At 42.4% G+C, this 14914-nt stretch overlaps 1 protein-coding gene across 25 annotated transcripts in view; it reads right to left on the bottom strand.

The window, feature by feature from the left end:
* Positions 1-6834: 6834 nt before the first annotated feature.
* The window catches only part of cac (calcium voltage-gated channel subunit cacophony), a 154267-nt gene continuing 146187 nt past the window's right edge, over positions 6835-14914 (bottom strand). For 20 of the 25 annotated variants that reach the window (XM_025306126.1, XM_025306148.1, XM_025306127.1 and 17 more), the window contains 5 exons: positions 13030-13172; positions 12629-12804; positions 12013-12045; positions 9894-10404; positions 6835-9585 (listed from right to left, as the gene is read on the bottom strand). In XM_025306126.1, coding sequence (XP_025161911.1) covers positions 9546-9585; positions 9894-10404; positions 12013-12045; positions 12629-12804; positions 13030-13172 — 903 coding nt within the window. In that variant the 3' untranslated portion in view covers positions 6835-9545. Of the gene's footprint in view, positions 9586-9893; positions 10405-12012; positions 12046-12587; positions 12805-13029; positions 13173-14914 lie in introns of those variants that run through there. The other 5 variants (XM_025306150.1, XM_025306151.1, XM_025306149.1 and 2 more) reach the window with 2 other exon arrangements.

Raw genomic sequence — 14914 nt, 5'->3', positions numbered from 1 at the left:
ATCTAGTGACGAAGTACCTCTTCTCATTTTTCGTCTCCCCCATCTACTAAGACCGGCAAACGTTTCGATCCACTCTCTATTTTCTTTCCGCTATTACGATTATTTATTATCAACAGGGCGCACGGTGTCTCACAATATACGCTTTCAATGTTCGTTTATATCAATTATTTATATCATGTATATGCATATGTATAACGTGTGTATATGCGGATGTTTCTTTACGTGTACATATTTATATATGTATACTATATGTATGTATATATGTATACGCGTTTCTATGCCGTATTTATATATATATATAGATAAGTAGAAAAACTTAACGGTAATTTCTCGCTTTCTTGTTTACTCCGATCTTACACGCGACTTTTAGTATCTCACTCGCTTGCTAAGACCACTCGCGTCGCTTCTTTTTATTAATCGGTTACCTTAGCGTTATATATAAATAAATATAAGAGTAAGTGAAGTCATTTCTTTCTCGTTCACCCACCTGCGATTCCTCCTCCTTTTTGACCGATTTTCGTGCAGTTCTCGTTTGGATGTTAAAGACCACCCGACTCATTACGAGATTCCATGGTGTCATCGTAACGCGATTCGAATCGTTAGCCTATTTTCTTTTTTGTTTTCTTTTTCTCATTTGCCTTCCTCGTTACCGTCAGTTCAGAAATTCATTTATGTATATATATTACGTGTTTTCTTTCTTTCTCTCTCTCTCTCTCTCTCTCTCTCTCTCTCTCTCTCTCTCTCTCTCTCTCTCTAATTCTTCCCCTTTCTTATTTATTTATATATATATATATATATGTATATATACTATATGTCGGTCGAGCAACGATTCCATAAAATCTTTCTCACTAACCCAACGAGAGTGTGTATTACGTTCGTTTCTCCTGCGAACCGAGTTGAATGTTGTCTTTTTTATTTTCTTTGCATTTTTTCATATACTGCGCGTTGTGACGAAATGGTCATGTGCTTGTTCGTGAATGTTGCTTCTCGTGTTTCGCTGTATATGTATGTGTATGAGGTTTAGGTACAGGTGTGTGGTATGTGTATCTCTGTGTATGCATGTATGTTGTACACGTGTATGTGTGTGTTGTAAGATCTCAGTATGCTCCTATTTTTATGTATATATAGTATGTATGTATATATTTATAGTCCACGTGTGTACGGAGTGTCCACGTGTGTTGGCGGCGATTAACGAAATATCCGGAAAGTGTCGCTCGGCTCTCTCCTTTCTCTTTCTGCTTATCTCTTTCTTTCTCGTTCATCTGCGATTCTTCTTCCTTTCTGATCGATTTTCGTGCAGTTCTCGTTAAAGACCACCCGCTTCATCACGAGATTCCACGGTGTCATCGTAACGCGATTCGAATCGGTAGCCTATTTTCTTTTTTGTTTTCTTTTTCTCATTTGCCTTCTTCGTTACCGTCAGTTCATTTTAGTATCACTGAGAGTCCGACGATGCGCCGGAGGCTCGCGTGATCGCGCTTCGATCGAATAACGTGTCGCGAAGTCGCGTCCGACAATTACACCGAGTGCGATTACCATGATTAGAGAGAATAATTATCAATGGTTAAATTACAGTGATTATTATTGTTGTTAACAATTACGCAGGATATACGCAGGACGTTTGCGGAGCCGCGACTCGCAAGTAAAAAATTTACCGATTATATCCTGATATAGTGAAATGAAAATCGTTATTCTCGGCGTATATTTAAACTTTCGGCATTACGGCGGGGATACCCTCGATCGTTTAATTTGCTAATTATTATCGATGACGCCGATCAATTTCGAAACGGAACTTCGCTTCGCCACAGTTACGTCATCGAAACGATAACACGACGCCTTCGAGGATCGCTGAGTCGCGTCGAGACGAAATTGGACACTGTACTTATTAGCGCCTTACTTTAATACTTTTTTAAGTTTCATACTAACACACACACGCATTTCATTTCGCATTCAACGACAACGATAGTTAACACGCGCGGGATTATATCTTGCCACGTACTTAATTAGAGTCTTTTATTATCGCCTGCCACTTTTGGATACCGTTATAAATGAATCGTGTAACCAATTAATTAATTATTATTATTATCCCTATTATTATCTATATTATTGTTATTAGTAATCTTATCAGTATTATTACTATCATTATTAAATATTATCCTTATCGTCTTTATTATTAATATTATTATTATTATTATTATTATTAGTAGTAGTAGTAAGGTATCATCTTTACAACTGTAAATGTTATTAGTGTTAACAACGTTATTGTTACTAAACACAATTTAACCACGGTTTCGTCCAGGTTTACTTTTTTTAATTAGCATCTTTTAAACTGTAATTACATTAGTATTTGTGTTTCGGATTAAGTTAACGTGTTAAGTTATCGTTTGCGAGCTTGGTCATCCGCTTGTCCTGTTTACGATGTGAGACATTTTGTAAAATGTGTTTGTGAATTATTCTCTCGATTATTCTTTCACGCACGTACAACATTTTATTGATGTGTACATTAAACACGGCATACCTAATATGCGCACTTCTCTTCCTCTCTTCCTTTAACTTTCTTTCACCTCTTTCGATTAATTTTGCTTTTTACACACCATATACGTCATCGATTCTTTCATGCATTCTCCTCGATCCGTATTCACATCCTAAGTCCAACATTAAATTTATTTTTAACCAATCATCATCTTATATTTGAATACACGTGTGGAAAATAGATACAAATGTATATATCTTCATTTTAGATTTTATGTTGCAAATTTCTAGACTGACGATCATTAGACGGAATGCAACCCCTCTTAGCGTTAAGCTTCGAGCAAATAAAATTTGTGTGTAATAATGCTCCTTGCACTAAAGCTGACGCTAAATATACGGATGTGAATGCGGTTCTTTCTCTTTCTCACTATTAACTATAAACACATTGTTTTTTTCATAATTGCGGGATCGTCTATCGACGCGACCGTATCGTCAGAACGGCTAAAAGTTTTCGGATTTATCACAGAGAAAAACATTTTTATGAATATTTAATCTTACTTCTCCGCGTACACACGCACGCACGTACACACACGCGCGCGCATCGTAATGTTCAACTTCGTCACGATTTTACGGACTCCCAGATAGAACGTTGTCGATCCCAATTTATCCCGCGACATTTGTTAATACTGGCCTCTGTGAGCAATCCTCTCCTACTGAGATCAATTATCTTTTTATACTCGTTATCATTAATATCGATTGCTACATAAAATTTCTTCAGAGAACAATTTTCCTTCTGAACTTTTTTCTATAAATTCTATAAATTTTTCTTTTTAAATTTCATTCTAAATTGAAAAAAAATTCTCTCTAAATTTTCTTTGGAATAAAAAAAAAGATTTTTCTTTCTAAATTTCCTTTTTCAAGTCCCTATTTATTTCATTCGTAAGGAAACAGTAAATATAAAACAAGATAATATGCAATTTAATAAAAATATCACGCAAGCCAGTATTAGCGAATCGCGATAATGTTCCTCCTTTCTCAGTACGTTTCTACTCATAATCATAATAATTACAAATTCCTTTTTATAGCGACGTTTATACGCGATGATACGATATACGATTGAGTTTTTAAAGCACTTAAGGGAAGAATCACGCGATTCTGATTACGCGTCACTAGAGATGCGCTCACGAGATCCTCGGTGACTCTCTCAAAAAGAAAGAAATAATGTACTTTTACTCACTCTCTACGTTATCATACTTTCTGTGTATTTTTTCAGTATTTGGTTTTCGCTCAAGAATAATTTATCTAGATTTAAAAAAATAACTTGTTACAGAGAGAGGTACCACATTCTACTACCACGAACAACTTCGACAGTGGACACCGTTAATCCGTTCACCAAGGATCTTTCTGCGTGAATCACACACTGGAAAAAATCACAATCACTCTCCTTTTCTCTCGTTCTCTACGCCATTCTCTCGCCTTTTCCTCAGTTTTGCTTACGCATGCACACGCTCTTTTAAAATAGCTACTTATATTAATTAACGTCGTTACGTAGTGGCAACAATCTCGTTTATTTTGACTTAGCCGATACACGAAAATTATACGAACAACCGCAAAGTAGCGTCGAAAATCAATCGAAGAACTCGTCGAAGAAACAAAGTAAGTCGGTCTAATTTATTCCTCCCCGCGCCTTCTTTTAACTTTGACTTGTTCAACTTTGACACTGAGACGCAAAACGAGCGAGCGAAAATTAAAAGATGAAAAACATCCCGCAAAACAAATCGCTTGCCATCGATTAATCCAATTAATTACATATCGGTCGACTTACTCAGCTTCCTGAATTTACCGACTCGATTACTCGTGTACTCCATTCATACGTTCCTTTGTGTTTCTACTTTTTTCCTTCCCTTTTGCTCATCGAATATATGTACACTTACCTACTTACAGACATATCGTATATCCATAACGTGTTGCAGGAAAAAAATGACGTACGCTTATGTACACCTATATATTTTCGTGTGTTTCCGCTTAAAACACCTCGTACGATTGGCAGTATGTTAAATGTTTTTCTTTTATGTATAATATAATGGTTGTAAGTTCAGTATGTAATCTCGTTTCGGACACGTGAGTTGCGTTTAGCAAGCCCTGGTATGCAGATATAATTCTCTTGAATATCTATTATCCCGTTGTCTTTCTACAATTTCTTTTCAATCTTGTCGTACGTCGTTTAAACGGACATTCAACGACTCGGCAGCAAGTCGGTTTCTCCTTTTGCGAAAAACCCCGAGAGTTAAATGAACTAGTCATATAAATTGATTTTCTCGTCCACGTTTTTCGATAATTAGCATACTTAGTATTACAATAATGATAGTAACAGCACTAGTAGCGACGATAGTAGTCGGTAAAATAGTTTGATAATAGTAAGTAGTAGCGATAGTAGTAATAGTAACAGTAGTAGTATAGTATAGTATAGTATAGTAGTACGGTAGTAGTATAGTAGTAGTATGGTAGTAGTATAGTAGTAGTAGCAGTAGTATCAGCAGCAGCAGTAGTAGCAGTAGTAGCGATAGTAGTAGTGGTAATAGTAATAGTAGTAGTGCTGGTAGTAATATAGTAGTGGTGTAGTAGTGGTAGTAGTATAGTAGTAGTTGTGGTGGTAGTGGTAGTAGTAATAGCGGTAGCAATAGTAGAAACAGCAGTAGCAGTAGCAGTAGCAGTAGCAGTAGCAGTAGCAGTAACAGTAGCAATAGTAGCAGGAGTAGCAGTATCAGCAGCAGCAGCAGCAGTAGCAGTAGTAGCAGTAATAGCGGTAATAGCGGTAGCAGCAGTAGAAACAGCAGTACTGGTAGTAGTAGTAGTAATAGTAGTGGTAGTAGTAGTAGTAGTAGTAGTAGTAGTAGCAGTAGCAGTAGGAGTAGTAGTAGTAGTAGTAGTAGTAGTAGTAGTAGTAGCAGTAGCAGTAGCAGTAGCAGTAGCAGTAGCAGTAATAGTAGTAGTAGTAGTAGAAACAGCAGTACTGGTAGTAGTAGTAGTAGCAGTAGCAGTAGCAGTAATAGTAGTAGTAGTAGTAGTAGTAGTAGTAGTAGTAGTAGCAGTAGTAGTAGTAGTAGTAGTAGTAGTAGTAGTAGTAGTAGTAGTAGTAGTAGTAGTAGTAGTAGTAGTAGTAGTAGTAGTAGTAGTAGTGGTGGTGGTGGTGGTGGTGGTAGTAGTAGGAGTAGTAGTAGTAGTAGTAGTAGTAGTAGTAATAGTAGTAGTAGTAGTAGTAGTAGTAGTAGTAGTAGTAGTAGTAGTAGTAGGAGCAGTAGTAGGAGCAGTAGTAGTAGTAGTAGTAGTAGTAGTAGTAGTAGTAGTAGTAGTAGTAGTAGTAGTAGTAGTAGTAGTAGTAGTAGTAGTAGTAGTAGTAGTAGTAGTAGTAGTAGTAGTAGTAGTAGTAGTAGTAGTAGTAGTAGTAGTAGTAGCGGTAGTATAACAATAGTGGTGGTGGTGATGGTGGTGATGATGGTGGTGGTGGTATTAGTGGTAGTAGTGGTGAGAATGGTGATGATGGTAGTGATGAAGATAGTGATAATGGTAATAATAGTAATAGTAGTAATGGTGGTGGTGGTGATAATAATGGAGGTGATAACGATGGTAATGATGATAGTAGTGATGATGATAATGGTGATAGTGCTAGTGGTAATAGTGGTAGCAGTGGTGATAATGATGGAAGTGGTGAGAGTGATGGAGGTGGTAGTAGTAGTAGTAGTAGTAATAGTGGTAGCGATAGTAATAGTAATCGTAATAAATAGTAGCAGTTGTTAGAATAGTTAGAGTGATAGTAATAGTAATTGGTAGTAGTAGCAGTAATTAGTAATTAGAATAATAGTAATAGTAGTGGAGTTAGTTGTTTTTCTTCCTCTTTTCTGTAGCTGTTGTTATTTAGCAACGGTATTATAGCAGCTATAATATAATAAATATTGTAATTTAATTATGCAGTAATTTATACAAGTGCTTGAAAACCGTGTGGTAAGAATTGGTTTTTTCTCTCTCCTGTTTCCCGTATCCCTAGTACCATCTATATTTTTTCTCGTGTACTTTTTTTCCCTTTGCTTCTCACTCTTCCCCTTTCTATCTTCCCCTTATGCGTCTTTCCCTATATCCCCTCCCCCTTTCCGACAATGTTTGCAACGATTGTTCTCTCTCCCTGCGTACGACATGCAGTATCAGTAACCCGTGTATTCCGAATACGCCATCTTCCCCTAGATCGTGGTCCTCTTTTGCTTGATTTTTTTTGGTTGCTGTTTAAAGTTTCTCCCCTGATCACTGATTGGCACGAATCGTGAGGTAACATCCGCACGAATCAACGAACGATATTTCGCGATTTGAATCTCACCCTGCCGATCTCTCCTCTCGCTATCGAGGATCGATAGCGACTGAAAATTTACTCGAGATAACGTCAACGAAACGTCGCCATGCGCGTTTAACGTTAATATAACGTCAATATGCGACTTCTACCCTTCGCTGTTCGACGTTATTTATTGGTATTTTACACGACTCTCATTATATTTTGCCTAACTCTATTACAACTATCCCTGTATATGTCTCGAGTCGTGGACTTTTCACACGGCGTAAGAGAAATTTTAGAAGTTTCTTTTTCTTCCTTTTCCATTTTTTTTCTTTTTTTCTTTTTTTGGTTAAATTCGCCAATTTGCCAAAACGTGAAGCGCCTCTCGATCACGTCCGACATGCGTTTCAGAGTCTCGTGTAACAAACTACGTTCCACCGTCGTAAATTAAAATTTTTCCTGTGAATTTTATGTTTCGTTAATCGATACCGCGAATTTCCTCAAACTTTCTTCTCTCCTCGCAGCCAATAATCACACCGATTATCGATCACGTAATTTCCTCGTCTCGATGTGTCTTCAAATCGACTTCTAATTTCTACGAACGCGCCTAATAATTAACGCCAACGCCGATCTTGCGCGTATTCTCACCCCTGAAGCAACTTTCATATCGCGATTTTGTATTCGCTTTTGCGATTTGCAAGAATTGCAATTGCAAACTATCGATATCGCACAGCGGCAGTTCTTGCACGTCTCTCCCTCTCTCACTGTCTACTCGGTTTCGCGGAGCGATATCTGATCTTTCGCGCTTTCCTTTCTAACTTGTTTTGTTTTTGATTAAAGTGTTTCCTCACGTGACTTCGCTAATGGCAGAATAGAGCTAGTGAGTCTCGGTAGAATAGTTTGTATTCTCTCTCCTGTTCGATTATTACGCGTTAAGAGGGTCAACTCCTTGACCTCCACTATTCCAACCACCACGTCAGTCCTTTCCTCGGGCAGGGTCTCGGGCAGGATCTCGCGCGACTCATCGGGAAACGTTCACCTGCGTTCGTCAGTCTGTTCTGTTCACGCAGCGGAGTTCCCCGATTACTCGCTCGCGTAACCCTTTGTCTTTAGCGAAGGGAAAAGGGGGAAAGAACACAAAATGCTACAATGTGTTGAGAAGGAGTCCTCATCGCAGGGCCGACCTTGGCAAACATGCCTGATCCAACGAGTCTCGTCTTCAATCTTAAGTTGTTCCTCGTGTTCCTCTACTTCTCAAAACCAGGTCGCTCTAGTGCGAGTCCATCGACCAAATCAGTTGACCCAACAACGAGCCTAAGGTCGACCCTACCGCCCTTCTCACCTATTCAGTTCAACGTCTCTTAATCTGTCTCGCCTCATTAACGTCGTCGTTGAACGAGTAACATCGCTTATTACCGACATCACCCGCATGAAGGTGAAATGATTCGACGCGTCAGTCGCAATTATCGACGAATCTCGCAAGGGAAAGGGTTTCACACGTCCATGCATGCGCATTCGTTCATTCGTTCGTTCGTTCATTCGTTCGCTCGCACGTACGTACACACATACACCATACATTCAGCAACAGACACGCACACGTAAGAGAACGTTCGTGGTGATCACAGTGGCCGACATTCGGCCATTTCGATGAGTCTCTCCTCCGGTAAATCGTATAAAAAGTGAATCTTCCCCGGCGGACTTCTCGATCCATCGTCGGCCAATCGAGGCGCGAGGGAAGATGCTAAAATATCAACTCACGTATATGGTGGGAGGGTTCGAACTCTCGCAACGTCCGTTTTGTTCGCCTCTTCACTATCGTGTACGACGAGTTTTATTGCCGACCACCACTACCATCACCACCACCACCACCACCACCATCACTACCACCACCACCACCACCACCATCACCTTATCTCTCGATGTAGCTGTCGCATGATGCGATCACACCGGGATCGCTCCTCCGATCATTTCGCCGATCGTCGTTCGCACCATCGAGCGATATTCAGCGTTCTCAACGACGGCGATTGATCGATTAATCGTTAACCAGCGAATATCGCATTCGTTTCTCTCTACGACGTTCGGGAGATTGCCCGGGTTTGGGTGATCATTAACGCTGTTGATCCTGGCTCGGTCTCCTAGTAAGCGGCCGATCCTTGCGCTTCGCCAAGCTCGGCCGATTTGATTGCATTTCGATCGTTCGTAGGACAGTAGCCGTATCACACTCCTCTTCGTTTGCCGGATGCATGCGTGACGTTACGTCTCGCGTGAATGATCGCTCTTGTTGACTGTCGGACACGCGGATTGATGGATCGATCGATCAATCCCATGATCCGACGACGAAATTAGCTTCTTGTTGTTGTTGTTGCTGTGGTTGTTACTATTGTTGCTGTTGCAGTTGCTATTTGCTGACCCTGTTCGGTCGTCGTGTTCAGCCCTCGGAGTCGGCCTGAACACCGTCCACCTCGGATCGACGTTGGTTTCCCCGTTTAACGATACTCTTCCGTAGATTCATTTCGGTCGCACTGCCGAAACGCCGTACCATGACCGGAATGGCCGCCCCTGTGCGCGGTATCCGCACGGCTGATCATGGTCGTCGGGAAACCATCAAGGTTTCAAGACTCATCAGGCTCTTCCATTGCCCTCGAGTGCACACCGGAATCAACGCGCGTCCCATTTGGACAATTCATGCGCAAACCCTAAGACGCCTGGGGGCGTCCACGTCACCGGACCACCGTCCAGGGTCCCACTTTGGCTAGCACCAATCGTCCTCGTCACTGTCGGAATGCCGTGACCTGCGAAAGAAATCCTGTGTCGTCAGTCGAGGGTGGATGTAACTTTCTTGGCTAGGTACACACAAAGAGACTCCAACAAGTATATTAAACAGATACATGTAAAAAAAGGAAAAATAAATAAATAAAGATTGCAGAATCACTCTATTGATAATATTTTCAAAATATGCAATTACTATTTATGTCGACCTCGATCAGTGGTAGAGGATCGATGGAAAAGAAGAAGAAGAAGAAGAAGAAGAAGAAGAAAGAAAAGAAGAAGAAGAATACGATGATATCGTTCAAGATGAATCGGAAGAAAGTCAACTCACTTGGGCGTTTTCTGTTTGGAGTGCGGCTGCGGCTTGTAGCCATTCGGCACCGGGCTGGGTAGCATACGTCCTATCCCACCGCGGCCCATCGCGACCGCTTGCTCGAAGCTGAGCGGCCGCAGGTGACCCTGCTGTATACCCGGCTGCATGTGCGGCGGCGACGGGTGCAGCACACCTGGCAGCACCGACACATGCGGTCCGCCCATGTGCGGGCCATGAGTAGGCGAAGCGTTCAGTTTGGGAAAGTTAATGTTGGTCGGCTTCAGCTGCAGAGTCGATGGCTTGCTCGGGGTCGGCGGTAGCTGGCGACCCTGACCCCTCCTGGCCACCAGCACCGGATAACTGTGTTGATGCGGATGATGGCGACGACGATGATGATGCGGGTGACCGCTGATCGGGCTCGGGCTCCTCGAACGTTGCTCCAGACTAGTCGTGCCGTAATGGCCGCCGCGCTCTATCCGGTGTACCGGACTCGGCGACCTGGCTGGACTCGTTGAGGCGCTCCATGGACCTGACGGAGACGTTACGTTAAAGGTCTGTCCTCGGTCGCATGTTTTGCGCGCACGCGGGCTGACAAGTCGTTCAGGAGGTAAAGGGATGGCTTTTGGCACACGACAGGGGTTGCTCCATAAATACAGATCGTAAGCGTGTTAATAAGGCTGTTGAGAAGCCGTTCAGAAATGGAGACCGGCGGGCAGCCACAGTTTCGACGACTCTCCACATTAACGGTCGCTCGAGATAGCTTCAATTAGCGGGATTGTATAATAGATGGTAGTGTGGCGTCTCGACATATCTAGAGCGGTACTCGATTGTTACTCGGTCTCTATGCGAGAATCGAAGACCTCGGTCTTCGAAGAAGGAAGTGGAGCTAGAAGAGCAGGTAGGTTGGGGATTCGCGGACAAACTAGCGGCTCTATCACGCGATTAACCCTCTATAGGGCCAATTCTTTTCTTTTTCCCTTCCACGGAGAGGAGAGAAAGACGAACGGTTCTGCATCTGTCAAAGATTATTTCAACAATGGCGGCGAGTTTACGTTCGTGTGAGATTCCTCGGCTTCTTAGCATTCTTCGACAATTCGTGTGTGATAAATATATGTTTTCTCGAATAAAGTATAAGAAAACGACACCGAGAGCATGTATATACTGAAATTACGTACTAAAACTTCGGCAAAATCATAGAATCCGATAGAGGGTTAATGAGACATGCTTCACGTGTTCGTAATGCGAATAACTCGAACCAGTGCTGCAAGACACATGTCCAGGTGCCGGTGCTCTCAATCTTGGTGAAATCGTGTTCAAATTCTAGGAGAGGCGTCTAATGCTACAGCATGCACGTTCTACGAGAGAAATACACTATAGTGCATCAATAAATATATATATATATATATATATGTATAGTCGTGATGCAATCGCGACTTTCTAGCGCGACAACGTCTACGTCTACGCAGACACTATTCCTTTGCGGACGAGTCAAATCAGTACTACGCGCATCATCGGCTGCTCAATCCACGTCATACAACTGTTTTAGAGCCAGTACATTTAACCGCTTGCTCGTGCCAAAGACAGAGTGGTACGATAGCACATCTAGTCGCAACGCGCCGACGACAATCTTTTGGAGAACAATTCGTACTCGAGTATCAGACACGTCGCAAGATTAACGAATTGCGACGAACGATTACGAATTCGATAGACATTCTACTCTAATCTATGCTAGGACAGTCTCTCTATCTTGGTCTCTCTAGGTTCGGTCGTGCTCACACAGTAGACAGCCTCTTCTAATATAAAAAGCATCGAGTGGCGAAAACAAGGAGAAACGCTTTCCGCGCGAAACGACACGCGATGATGCATCGGTGCTGTTGGTGTGGACATCGGTTTGTTCGGGTTGGTGGGTCTACCGTGTATACTGGTATATAACGTTAGTGTGATGGCGATGACGGTGGTGGTGATGGTGATGGGTGAGTGAATGATTGGGTGGGTGTCTCTTGCGCGTGTCATTGCAAAAAACAGGAACGAAGAAACGGTGAAAGCCAAACGTTCGTTGATTATTATTATTATTATTATCGTAAACACCATAACTGCCGTGGATAAGGGAATGAAAAGGAGTTGCGAAAGAAATTACCATCGTCGTAATAGTCGCAGTGGTCGTAATAGTCTGTGTAGGCGCATAACAGAACAAAACGAAGAAACGTATTACATCGAGTCACACAGAGCCTCTGCCTCTTACGAGTAAAAACCATTTATAGCAACATTCATGTTCTTAATGAACCGTGACTACGAACTCTCTTTCGTTGACTTTCGTGGATCGTTAAGGTGCGGCGGAGAGCTGCTAGAATTTCAACCTTTCCAACTTGCTGCGTCGTCACATCGACGACGATGCAGCGATACAGCGCGCGAGACGCTACGCACTTTCGAGATAAATTTCAATCCCGAAGGGGACAGGAGAGTATCACCAAGCCGGTTGAAAAAAATGTATAATATATATAATTATGTATATATAGAGAGTAATATTTATAATGGAAATAACACACCAAAAATATAAAAAATGTCAGTGGTACGGTGGCAGAGTAGGTACAAAGATGCTGTGTTCGTAGTAAATTCCAGGCTAATCAAGACAACGAGAGAAACCGGTTGGGGATGATCGACACGAAACAGAGTTCGCAGTCGTGGCCTCATGAAAAAGACTTATCGTTGCACCGTGGCTTTCGCTGGCCGGAATTATCGCCGGTACGTCGTACCTCGTATCCTATGTCGATGATTATACTGTGACGAATGGGGGTGATGTGTGTGCCTTTGAATCTCGACGACGTTGCTAACGGTGTCGCTAAACCCTGGTCCTTCGTGGTAGTGACCGTGTTGGTCGTAACGATGTCGCCTCGGCGATGGCGACCTATGCATTATTGGCGAGGGTCTTCTGCAAATTGCAATAACAACGAAACGACTCACACCTGTAGCGACCCTGTTGCGATTAATCGGCTAGCGCCTCCGGACATGTGTAATGACCTTGACAATATTATCGTGTCAGACTTTGGTGATAATCAAAGCCATGTCTTCTCTCGACTTTGCGTACAATCTCTACTGAATGTCATCGATTTTGAGAAAGTGAGTAAGAACTGAGCTTTCTCATCTGTGTCGGTACCTTATGCTTGGCGATCGCGAACGATGTCTAGGCGGAGGCGCTGAGGGATGATGCGGATGAAGCCTGTCGCCTGGCGCGGGATGTGTGAGACTCTCGAGACTATCGGGACGCGAGTCATCTACTACGATGTCCTGCAGCTCCATCTAAATGAACAGACTTATGATTCAGTAATTTGCCCCCGGACACGGCAGGGTCGGGATTTGAAGGAGAGTCGGGGTGTTGCCGGTTCTTTGTCTTTAGCAATATCATAGCTGATTCGCGCTCCGAACAAGAAACTATCGTAACTCGAGACGCCTTTTGTCTCCGGAATCCGGAAGCAGACGCACGCTCGAATCGTCATCTCAATTCGATTCCTAAAGGATCAACTTCAATGACACCGATTAACTTGGCGATAAAGCAGCAACAATGCAGGATCGTCGTGATTTTATCTCGAGACGTGCGATCTGATTCATTTCGATTCTCAGCGTTTTCATAACTAGGATAGATTTAGCTTCGCAGAAAACAGGAGAAATTGATAAGGCGGAACGAGAGTGGTTCATAGATAAATAGATAGAAAAATAGAGAGAGAGAGAGAGAGAGAGAGAGAGAGAGAGAGAAAAAGAGAGAAAGAGAGAGAGGGGCATACATATGTGCGCGCGCGTATATAAAATAGCATGCAATTAAGAAAAAATCTCTCGCTCATGCACATGCTCGTCGGTAGACGCCAATCGCTTGGTTGGGCGACCAAGAAGGAAGATACCCACTACTTTCGAGACAAGAGTGTCTGCTATTGCACAGAATGCCTCTTGCTTACTTACCAGGACGTGGAAACACAACGAATTAAGACAAACGCGCGAACCGACGGGGTGAACGAGAGAGGCGCGAAAAAATTGATCGCGTTGATCATCACGTCATCCCGTCGGCGATCCTAAGGCCGAAAGCAGCAAGGGACAAGGGTGGGAGTTGTCTCTAGCATCGACACGAAAAAGTCACTAAAGTAACGTTCGGGTGACACGTGTCTATCCTCTAGAGTGATCTAGCTTTGTTCTAGAGTACATGTATGTGTGTGTTTCTAGGTGTGTGAGTATATGTCATTTACAGGAGCGCTAACACACTCAATAAAAAAGAGAGAGAGAAAGAGATAAAAAGAAAAAGATCAAGATCGATTCGACGCATCTGAAGAGTGAGCAAAAACGAAGAGTCGGCCATCATGTCTGCAACGTAATTACCAATTTTCCTTGATCGTGAATCAATCTTGAGCCTCGTGGAATCGCGACATCAGGCGCAACACTTTGCGACCCGCGTCTCGAAGGATCAACAACGACGGAGAGTAAATCGTTCTCAGGGATCGGAAAAGTTGAACGTCATATTAACGGAAAGAACGTCGATCGACTCGTTTAAGACGGTTCGGCATGATCTAATTGGAACACACAGATGTTCCCGATCAGACTAAGGATTTTCAATCTTCTTTCGGAAGCTAATATCAATCTAATACGACTTTATCTAAGGATATCTTTCCTATTCATCTAAATCTCGGCAAAACTTCTTCTCCAAGAAATAATTATATCTTTTAGCAATATTCGACAGAGAGTGAGAGAGAGAGAGAGAGAGAGAGAGAGAGAGAGAGAGAGAGAGAGAGAGAGAGAAAGAGTAGATCTAATTCGGGTGACACAATTAATACTAGACAGACAACATCCTAGCCTAAGAGTGGTCGTTCTAATGGGATAATCTCGCGATAGACCGAGTCCTAATCTAAACTCTTCAAATATAGTGTTACGAACTACGTCATCTATTCGTATGCAGGACGTTTCTGAACCATGACGAATTCTCTAATCGACCAAGCTTGCGATAATTATTTTGCTTAACTCGGCAGTAATTAATTTATGTCGATGCGTGAAACTTGTAT

The sequence above is a fragment of the Harpegnathos saltator genome, unplaced genomic scaffold (genome assembly GCF_003227715.2).
Source record: "Harpegnathos saltator strain DR-91 unplaced genomic scaffold, Hsal_v8.6 scaffold758, whole genome shotgun sequence".
Classification (NCBI taxonomy): domain Eukaryota; kingdom Metazoa; phylum Arthropoda; class Insecta; order Hymenoptera; family Formicidae; genus Harpegnathos; species Harpegnathos saltator.
Note: the sequence above shows the minus strand (reverse complement) of the source record. Positions and strands in the feature narration are given on the sequence as shown.